The sequence below is a fragment of the Mya arenaria genome, chromosome 10 (genome assembly GCF_026914265.1).
Source record: "Mya arenaria isolate MELC-2E11 chromosome 10, ASM2691426v1".
NCBI classification, from domain to species: Eukaryota; Metazoa; Mollusca; class Bivalvia; order Myida; family Myidae; genus Mya; species Mya arenaria.
In genome coordinates this window covers 52,236,640-52,248,111 of record NC_069131.1, presented here as the reverse complement: position 1 = coordinate 52,248,111, position 11,472 = coordinate 52,236,640, and the positions used below count along the sequence as shown (strand labels likewise).

The 11,472-nt window shown below is 33.6% G+C and overlaps 2 protein-coding genes across 2 annotated transcripts; both read right to left on the bottom strand.

Annotated features, from left to right (window-relative positions):
• Positions 1-2,112, bottom strand: LOC128204799 (asialoglycoprotein receptor 2-like). The gene is made up of 5 exons (XM_052906207.1): positions 2,085-2,112; positions 1,188-1,288; positions 818-911; positions 265-351; positions 1-41 (listed from the first exon to the last, which is right to left on the bottom strand). Exons 1-5 carry the CDS (start codon positions 2,110-2,112, stop codon positions 1-3), a joined length of 351 nt encoding a protein of 116 aa, XP_052762167.1.
• Positions 2,113-3,526: 1,414 nt separating this feature from the next.
• Positions 3,527-9,931, bottom strand: LOC128205100 (asialoglycoprotein receptor 2-like). The gene is made up of 6 exons (XM_052906527.1): positions 9,833-9,931; positions 7,318-7,418; positions 6,231-6,324; positions 5,221-5,307; positions 4,537-4,663; positions 3,527-3,563 (listed from the first exon to the last, which is right to left on the bottom strand). Exons 1-6 carry the CDS (start codon positions 9,900-9,902, stop codon positions 3,527-3,529), a joined length of 516 nt encoding a protein of 171 aa, XP_052762487.1. The 5' UTR covers positions 9,903-9,931.
• Positions 9,932-11,472: the final 1,541 nt, after the last annotated feature.

The following is an 11,472-nucleotide window of genomic DNA, read 5'->3' as shown; positions in this document are numbered from 1 at the left end:
CTAGTTTGTATTTATAATCACGGTTGGTGTCAAATGTTCACCTGGACATAGCAATTTTACTAAGCTAGTTTTTTTTAAATGCTCGTACAGCTTGAAAATGTCATATCTTATAATGAGAGGTACATAACAAAACATTCTTTATAAGTTAGCTGTCATTGCGCGTGACCCGTTTTCATTAGGTTGTGGGGATTGGAATATCGATTTTCCAAGCACTAATCATATGACAAGAAATCTTTATCCTGAATGCAAAAAACACAGTTATACCTGTGAATGAGGCGACCGTGTCTGTATCAAACCATTTCCAAACTCCCTCGATATCTTCGTCAGTGAGACCCATCCACCAGCTCGTTGCTAGACAAAGAAATACTCATTGCTTACTTGTTCATTAGTTTAAAAACAACTACATTGCTAAACAATTATTTCTTCTGATAACGTCAATAAAAGGCTCGAAACGACAACAAAAATATCACATTATAACTAACTGGAGTGTAACTAGTGCGTGATCATTTATTGTTTTTCGTCGTGGCTCAAATGCCGCGAATAGATTAACTACATGAATGCCTTTGAATTTAGCAAAACTAAAAGCAGTCGATATCATTACGTTTTATTTCTCAATCAATGCAAGTTGTCTGGATTCGAATTCAATATGACCTATCGATACGACGTAGATTCATAATTCTGCATGTGATCTAAATGGACCATGATCTGCTCGTTATTACGATGTAGGTCTTTGAGCTTGTCTTTATAAACTAAACTACTCGTTTTCATGCCATTGGTCTCTGAACTGGTCTTTAAAACATCAAATACTTGTTATTACTTTGTTTTTCTCTGAGCTGGTCTTTGATAAACGCATTCTCCAGGGCATTGTTGACATGAACTAGATGTGCATTGTTGTGCTGGCGACAATATTGCTAAAACAGAGAACGGCTGTTATACAATTATACTGAAATGTGTTTGTTTACCTTTGAATTTATTTATTTTACTTAAAACAGAACCTTTTTATTAGGTTTATTTTGTTAAATTCCAGATTTCAGTGTTCCTATTAGATCATAGTTTTCAAAAAGTTATTTTGTTCTTTTTAGGACCAATACTTTGCAGGCGTACTAGACTTATCATTTTTACATATTTTAAAAAAAGCTGTGTTTGAGAGCTGATCGAAAATTAAATTCACTTATACAGATATTTACCTCAGCCCCTGTGAAAGTTAGCTGCATATGGTGGTGTGCAAACAAATAGCAGGATCCATTAAAGGGTATCCAGCCGTCCAGACATGTCGAGTAACCCTTTCCTGAAGAAATTATGTTCGTTGAAAATATGCGAAGTTCTTTTTTTTCGCTTACCGCATAAAGGAAGAAAAAATAGCAACAAACCCCAGCTTTTCAACAAAAAGCAGCTTTCCAGCCAATATCGCAGCCTTCCAGCAAAAAGTACATCTTCGTATAACAGCTTTTGCAAAGTTTATACATCAATTTAAGAAACCTTAAGGCTTTCTGATAAAGTTAATACAAACTGCAGCTTTAGTAACATATCGTTCATAAAGCAAGTGTTTTGCCAAGAAAATAGTCAAGCTTCCTTTTCTATGAGCTTTGTCTGTGATGGCAAAAACATGCTCAAGATACAATGCAGTATTTAAGCAAAAGTAATGTCCTATGTCAGAACAGGAAAAAACGAAACTTTAATTGTAAGCCAGGCTGTGCTATTAAGCCAAATGAATTACATTTCTTAAGGTGTATGCATGCCACTTCCCTGGTTTTACTTATTATGAACATATATCTATCTTACCATGAGTCGCTGAAGGGAAACTTAGAAAATACAAAGTAAATCCGATGCAAAGTAAGAGAAAAGCCATAATTTTAATATTTAGTCAATCATTTAGGTGAGTCGCATTGAAATTTAGTACTGAGATAAAAACAACCGATGACATCAAGTTAGTGCAATTTAATATGCCAATCACTGTGTGCATGATGCAAACACGTTTACTTATCGTTTTGCTCTAGATGAAAGACAATGCTTTGTAGTAAATTATTTCGATTGTATTGTAAAGCTATTAGGCACAAGATTTGGTCTGTCTTAAGTTGTCTTACGCTGTTGTATATGTATCAAACTATCCATTTTCTCATTTCATCATTTAAGATTCACACGCGATCGTTGTCAATTTAATGAAATATAATGCAATGCAATAACATGTAATGTATAGTATTACTCAATTTTAGTTTAATTGATTTTAATCGATAACTTACGCACGTCATATAAATCATATACGTGTATGAAGTATGAAAGCCATTGGTCCTAATTGTTTATGAGGTAGCTTTTTATATATTTATAGAAGGCGCTTTACTAACCAGACCTATGAGGTTATGTTTGGGTGAATACCACATACGTCGTTTAAAGCAATTCATGGAATGATCAACGCAAAAGTTTTCTGTATGATCAGCATGCGCGTTTTCAAATAAATAACGATACACTATTCATTGTTTTAATAATAATAATAAGAAGAAAAAATGTTTAGTGGCCGGGCTTTGTGAAAGTTTATTTCCTTATCTCAAAATGTTCGGGTTTTTGAGCTTTTGATCTTTTGTAATTGGATTGATCACTTATATCATAACGGGTTGTTGTTAACCTTAACCTTGTGTTAACTCTTGGATAGGCTCGGGTTGTTCACCGCAATTTGTGTTTTAATGATCTCTGAATTGTTCATGTGACGTCACACGTCTGCAACGGTATTGCGAGTAGCTCAAGTTTATAATTATTTTTTATAAATCAACTGATAAGTATTTGACGCGATAAAGGGACAATTGACGACAATATATGGCTTAACCGGCCCAATATCGCCCAAACTCGGCGACTATGAGTTTCCGCCGTTTTGATTGGCTACAAAACTCGCCAAATACAGGATTAAAGAAATGGACCATTTTCATAGGCTGTCGAAACTCGCATAAATATTAGAAATATGCTGGAAATTATTTTAAAAGGCAGCCATTTTGTTTGCCGAGTTACCGGCTGTTATTAAAATTGTGTGCCTCGTTTAAACATATTTGGAATAACTAGCCTATTAAATACTTCAACCGTTTTGTACGGTTTGATATTACAGTTGTATTTAACCTGTTGGTGGAGTTTACGATAATTATCCTTTTGAACTTTTAGCAAACGATTTACAACGTTAAGACGAAAAGACACGCTTTCTTAGACCTGCACAGTGCATTATTCAGAAGAATGTGCAATGTCACCTAAAGGATGCATGTCAGAATCAGCATATTCAAGTCTAGAAAAGCAGACAACATGAATGAATATGGATAAATAAGCTTCAATATAAACTTAAGGTGAATTATTAGAATAAGGGCTTCGAAAAGACGTGTGACGGTTAAACCGTGTTCCAAGATCTCATCTTCACACTACATCATTTATTCATGCCGAAAACGGCGATGTTTAAGGGAATGAATAAACAGATACAATTATTTAGAACGTTTTATTCCAGTGGTTTCCCGTGTGTGCTTGTATTCTAGTTACAATTCATTGTCGTTATAATTCATCCGACAATCACCTCTTCCTCGCATGAACGCGAACTGTAATAACACAAAGATCAAAGAAATTGAATATCATATTATGTAATAAGCATACAACTCCTATCCAAATAATCATGTTTACATCTTGATGAGGCAATAAGCACAATTTATCTGTATTTATAATATGTGGTGAGTTGATCAACGACTAGTATATATTATTTGTAATCAGGTAATAAGCTCAAACCAATATTATCTGACCTTTGATAGCTTAATGAGAACAAAACTGAACAAATATATATAAACACAAATCCAATGCTTTTGCCTCTCGGCCTCCAATAAGTACCACTGTTAAAAAGTGCTGTTTTACAAATTCACATCCATGACGTCAAAAACTTGCCCCATTCCTGCTGTAGACACGTTTCAATCTCAGTTAGCTAGACTTGTGAATTAAAATATAGAGTAATACTATAAAGCAACTGTGCACCAGATGACCAATTTGCAAGAAAAAAAGAAACTGACATAAACTTGGTATTTATGTGTACAATGCATTTAAACTTAATAACTGAAACACCCATAGTTTACAATTTATTTAAGTTTAGCAGTTATTTCGTATTTTTCCATTTAAAAAGTTTACTGGGTATGTATACCTAGTATAATTAATTCCTTATGTGTGATTGGCTAGTCGATGTTATCACGTGATATAGCTTATCATAGCTTAAATATAACACTCGTTTGGAGTAATTCTTCGTAGCTCAGTGGATACAGCGCTCGACTGCAATTTTGGCGACACGGGTTCGAACCCGGTCTCCGGCACATTTCATTATTTCATATTTTGGTACTTATGATATTAAAGCGTAACACATTCTATTAAAGATTTGTCCCTAGATTCATTACAATAAGGTATTACTTGAGGCAGTGTGTTCGCATTACATAAGAATAAAAAAACAGATTGACCTTTTGAAATGCGAAAGTGTCTTTTTGAACCACAAAATGGAAATTGATGGAAAAGTATATCCTCATAGCAAATACATACGATGTTTCACATATTGGAGGATACAAATTTACACGCGAGCACCATGTGTCTGCCCATTTGAAGTCATATCCGTAGTACATAACGACGCAGTCCTGGTCAGCTGTTGCGTGATCATTAGGTTGCCAATCTGACAATGCAAAAAGCAACATATATATAAATATAGTTTTCAGAGTGTTCAAACCATTACAAATAACAGAAGGCGATAAACAAAATGTACATATGCGATTTGGATGAGACATCATTTGAGAGCCTATATTAAACTAAAAGCTTAGATTTGCAGATTCCGTTCATTGGCAGCGATAAAGGTAAATGATTGCCAACAATCATAACACAGACTGAAACAGGTTATTAGCGAATATCATAGTATTTCTAAGTACCACAAAATGAATAACCTAACTTTACATAAAAAGTGTTGTTACTTTAAGCTAGTGGTAGACTAGTGATATGTAACACTATGGAATATATAGAATCATGTTCTTGCTTTTTTGACAGCAATGGTAAAAGTAACCCTACCAAATGCCACCTAGTTTCCATTTGAAAAAAAAATCTCCTTTAACCATTGCATTTAACAAAATATGATTTTGTTTTTAAACATTACCAAATTATCTCTTTTAATGGGCGTGTTATTGCGAAATTCATCATCAAAGGGGCGAAATATTTGGTCACAATGCACCAAAAACCTACCTGTGAATGAGGCTACCGTGTCTGTATCAAACCATTTCCAAACACCTTCAATGTCTTCATCAGTTAGTCCAATCCACCAGCCATGTGCTAGAAGAGTTAATAGTTTTAAATGATTCTCATAAATACCAGTACTCCGAAAGCCTATTTGTAACATATATCATGAATTGTACGAAACTGAATTCTACAGGTCGTATGTGAGTTATTTGGGCCGGAAAGCTCAGTTGGTATAAATCCCAATCAGCTCCGTTTAATTTCGGGACATAAAAATCCATACATAAACATTAAATACATTCCCAAACAAGTAATCTTACAACCAGGGCTTTAAATATATAAGTGACATACAATTCAAATGTGGCCGCGGCCATTGCATGACTATAAATAACGCTTAAATGCAAAATCAATTACTATAAATAGTAAGTGGTTCGACAATATAGTCGCTAATAGAGTCAACTTTGGTTACAAACAGGAACAAAGTGGTTAATATCATACTTCTTATTTTATCATTTAGTATTAATGAATAAACGTGTTTACATTATAGATCTTTTATATCGTATTATTGAAAACTGAAATACTCTTTATTGTACCCTATAGTTCTTAGAGATGGCCTTTATTGATTTAAAAATTAGCATTTCGTTTTTACGTTGTATATCTCAGAGACGGCCTCTTTTAAACATTAATTTTTCATTTTGTTACATTGTTCATAGATCGATGGGACACTGGCTGTGTTGTTGTAGATACATTGTATCTAGGTTGTCTAGTTAATCTAGTGATAAGCGCACTCGTTTATCGCATAGGCGTAACGGGTCGATTCGCAGCCTGGGCGCATGTGATTTTGGTTTGTGATCCCGAAGCTTGACACGTGGGTTTTCTCCGGGTCGTCCGGCACTACACAAGAAAACATTTTCGTGTCACATTGTGACAACGAGAGTGATAAAATAAATATTGAAATACCTTGTTCGACAATCATTGTAAAATAAATAAGTTTAATCTTTTGAAATACTTAAGTTTACGTTGTTTGTCTCTGAGATGGTCTTTGATAAACGCATTCTCAAGGGCATCGTTGACATGAACAAGATGTGCATTGTTGTGCTGGCGACAAAATTGCTAAAAAAGAAAAAGGTTAATAATAATGAACAAAATGATCTATTTCCGGGTAACACGAAAACTATGTGTTTATTAATAATATATTTATGTATTTGGTTTGCTTTAAAATTTGTAAAACTAAAAACGATTGTGAAAGGGCAGTCACATATCTCTTCAAAGGCCATATTTTATCTTAGAATCAATACGTTGAAAGTGTTCAACAAGTTTGCTAGCATGAATGTTATTAGCTGATGAAATGGGACGATTTACAAATTTAACAGTATTTAGTTCACCAAGCATTTGCATTCAATCGCATAACAACTTCCAAGTGAGTAATAGTTTAAGGTGACAGAACATGAGGCACAATAGGCAATACATATTATAAGTTACGGGGTGAGTTGGTAACCCGACATGTGATATGGGGCAAAGGAACCCATATCGGGTGAGAGCGAAGCTCGAACCCGAATATGGTTTCCTGCGTATATATCACGTCGACAACATGTTTACATGTTTAAATGTTTCATTGATGTTATGCATCGGAATATTTGTCGGAATCGGATAGTAAACGCCATTTTGGTACGATATAAATTGAGTGACCCAATATACCGCGAAGTTCCTGGACCAATGGCGTTGCATCATTTATATTGGAGGCGTGGTATACAGTGATGTGTTGTGATTAATAACATTAATATCAATATATGTGTTCTTTTGTCACCAGGGTTAAATTAAGGTAGTAGCGGTCAGTCTGTGTGTTCTTTAAATATAGTATGAATAATCCACGATACATTTATTGGATACTCGGGAGTACCTTGGCAGACAAACTTTCTCGTGTATTACGTAAAAACAATTTTAAACAAAACGATACCTTTAAAAAACGAAAATTTCCATCAAAGAATATATATCTTAGCTTTTGCAAAATACCCGAATGAAAATTATAGTTGTCAAAGGTTAACATCTCAGCCTACCTCACCTCCACCTAAATTGTCTACAATAATTAAACGTATTTTGTTTTACCTCAGCCCCGGTAAATGTTAGCTGCATATTGACGTGTGCAAACAAATAACAGGATCCATTGAAGGCTACCCAGCCGTCTAAACATGTCGAGTAACCCTTTCCTGAAAACAATCCATGTCTATTGAAACGGACTTCTCTAAGGGAGAGGTCATACTCCAATATTACCAAACATTTAAAGCAAATGTATGATCGTATGTATGGAAACTTATAAAGATATATGTAATTTACATTGTAATGTTATTTTCCTTTTTTCGTTTTGTTTTTGTATAACAGTGGAACAATGTCCATGTTTGTTCTATCCAGTAACTTATCAATCAAGAAAGCAGAAGCCGTATTCATATACCATTTTAGTGAGGTATGTTGTTTTACCTTTCAATAGAACTCTTTCTTTTTATCAAATATTTTAAACAAACTCGACTTTCGTTTATTGTATTAATATGTTTTTGTTGTTTTAACTTTTTTCTGGCTTATGTTTATATGTAGGTATATAAGCATTGTTTGCCTTAAATTCAAGTCCGATATTATTTTTGCATCTACTTTATAGTTAAAAAACAAGACTTTGTGAATACGGGCCAAGATCAGCGCTCTTGCTTAAAAGCAGAATCGCTATCGATTGCGGTAATTATGATTTATACCCAAATCAATACTATAAGAGCTAAGCGTCTACTTCCATTCTCCGCATTGTTTTGAAAACGAGTTTGGATCTCTGATAAATATCAGATACATTTAACCTGTTACTTTCATTCAATAAAAGGTAGGCATCCTATAGCTTGACATAAGGCTCTTGAGAAGGTGACATTCTATGTCAATGCGGGTAATCACTTGAATCATTGGAAATTCTTCAACGAGTCTTCCGTTGTTATTTCAATGAGTTAAAAATGGACGTCATTGATGACCAGGTGCTGCTTCCTTCACAGAATTACACGAGTAGCATAAACACATCGGGAAATGGTGTACCAGATGTAATTGACCATGTGTTGTGTTTAATGTTCCAAACAAACAAAAAACTGATCGTATACAGCCTGCATAACTTTCTAGAACTTATTGATGGTAATGGTAAATTCGAATTTTCGTTAAAAGTGTTATCGATCCATAGGTAATAAAACATATTTCTTAAGGCGTTTGCTTTCCAGAACAGTACCTTGCTGTGTTGTTGAATGACCTGATACATGTCTTAATATGCCCTTCTAGATCCCAGTTTATCTTTATATCTTTAAGAGATAAGGACATTTTATTTAGCTCAATTTCTTGCGGAAACTTGATTTTATAAACAAAAACTTAATTTGTCATAATTTATTTTAAATTAATTTCACATTTAATTGAGTTACATTGCAGTTAGTGCCAATTATAAGAAAATAAGTGTTTTCGAAACTTAGGGCAACATACCTAACAGTTTACCGACTATTCCCAACCGTCATGGTGTAAATAACATAAATAAATTAGGGTCATATGGAACAAGCAGTGGAAGATTTCATCGCTTTTGATAAGCCTCCCGCAGGATCTCCCTTCGTGACCCTCAGTATTCCGATTGTTACACGTTACGATCAAGTTCAATATATTATAATCTATCATATGTTCTTTTTACCCTTCTTATTCACTAATATAACGTTGGATATTTTTCGTTTCTATTACTGAAAAGTATGTTTGAATATGAAAGCTGTGATAAAGAAAATATTTTGTATATGGTTTTATAGTTAATTATTAATCAACTATTACGTATGTGATGCGATACGGGGACAATCGCGATACCATTACCAGACAATTGAAGACAATTTATGCCAAACCCGGTCAATATCAACTAAACTCGGCTAATATGAGTTTCCTCCGTTTTGATAGGCTATAAAACTCGCCAAATATAGGATTTTAGAAATGGGCCATTTTCATTGGCTGTCGAAACTCGACTGATATGAGAAATATGATGGTTTGATATTACATTTGTATTTAACCCATTGGTGGTTTTTACGACTGTTATGTTTTTTATACACCGGCAAAAGAGAGGACGATGGTGATAAATAACGTTTTGACAAACGATTTACGAAATTTGGACGATAAGACGTGCTTCCTTAGACTGCACAGTGCTTTATTCATAAGTATGTACTATGTCAGTAAAAGGATGCATCTCAAAATCAGCATAATCAAGTTTAGAATAGCGGACACCATGATTGAATAGGGGATAACTACGGCTTCAATATAAACTTAAGGTACGTAATTGAACGTTTAAACCAAAACGTCGTACCATACGTAAAAGTTGATTCATACAATACCTTTTAATTAGGTGTTTTATCTTAGCCGACTTATTCATCCTCGGTCAGCTGTATTTACCTTCGCCCTTTCGGGCTCTGGCAAGTACTGCTTTCTTCGGACAATATGAAATCACCTTATTAATGACATTATAGTATTACCTACGTAAATATGTTACTAACTGTATGTCTACCTCATTAAATATCTTACTTACCACGAGTTTACTACATTAGTTATCTAATCTACCATTTACCCCACCAAATATTTCACTTACCATAAGTAGTTGATGGCATATTTAGAAAGCACCAAGTTAATCCGATGCAAAGTAAAATAGAAGTCATCATTGTAGTATTTAGTTAATGGTTTGAAAGAGTCGAATTAAAATTTGGTTCTTATTCAGATAAGCACATGCGGGATGAACTAGATAAATTGTATATGCAAATTTACTTATTATCAGTTTGATCTAAATTAAAGACAATGTGCACTTGAGTTCATTTCTTGTATGAATAGGCGCACCACACATGCGATTAAGTGTATTATGCCTAGGTACTAAGATAATCATCTTAATAATATGATCATTTCAAGCCCGCTGACGCTACTACTCCTAATATGATATTCGTCAACCTTTTCAGAGAGTTGTATTCACTGAAAAACATTTTTACAAAGTTCAAAGTTCAAAGTTTATTGGCAAAGATCGGCAAACAAATGCCTATGGCCATTAAACACATAGTCATGGTGATAATATACACAAATAGAAACACACAAAAATTCAGTAGTACAGTACAGATCATAATACAATAAAGACAAAAAAACAAAAACAAACAAACAGAAAACATAATAATAATACTTGATTTATACTTAATTATTTCAGTAAATTTTAGAAACAGTTAAGGTTCCAGGGTAGATTTTCTTAATTCCATTGCAAATTTGATAAATCTTACAGTATTAAGTAACTTACTAGTTGATTTGTTTAGTAAAACAGATTTTAACATATTTATAGAAGGCCAGGAGGTGTTGCCTAAGTAAGTTTGTCTCAATCTATTGTATAGTGTACAACATAACATAAAATGATACTCGTCTTCTATCATATTTGAAGAACAACATTTACACTTTCTGTCAGCTCTGGCAGTACCAATATATCTACCAGTTTCAATTTCAAGATTATGTGCTGATAATCTAAAACACGTCATATATTTTCTTAGCCTATCATTTTTAATTTGTACAAGATAATTTTCAAAAAAAAAAAATTCTTTAAGTTTACAATACAATGAAAGTTTTGGCATACTATTTATAGAAGCATCCCATTCTTGAATAAACTGATCACGAATTCTACATTTAAGTGATGGAATATAATTGATGTTTACATCGAAGTTAAGTCTTATATCCATAAAACCAAGATGATCAATAATGGAATTTATTCTCTTTGCCCAAGAAGAATTATTTATATTAGCATTCAAATCATTATATACCATATGTATTGGTGAATTAACATTTTTCTTTACTTTTAACCAAAATTTAACAGATCGTTCCTTGTATAAAATGGATAAAGGAAATCTGCCAAGCTCACCATATACAGCAGTGTTAGGGGTTTGTTGCTTTACACCTAAAATATACTTAAGAAATCTAATGTGTAGCTTGTCAACTTCCTTAAAGTTATATAACCCCCATACCTCTGAACCGTACAGTAAAATTGGAACAACCATAGCGTCAAACAAAGACAATTTGGTTTTAACATCGAGATGAACTTTGTCAAACAACGACAAGAGACTATGGTAGGCCTTTAGAGCTTGATCATTTAGCATTTTTACTGCATGTGACATATTGCCTGTATAATGAAAGTTAACACCTAAATAAGTAAAGTTATCTACTATATTTACCAATTCATTGTTAATATAGAATTGTACATTTCTAGCT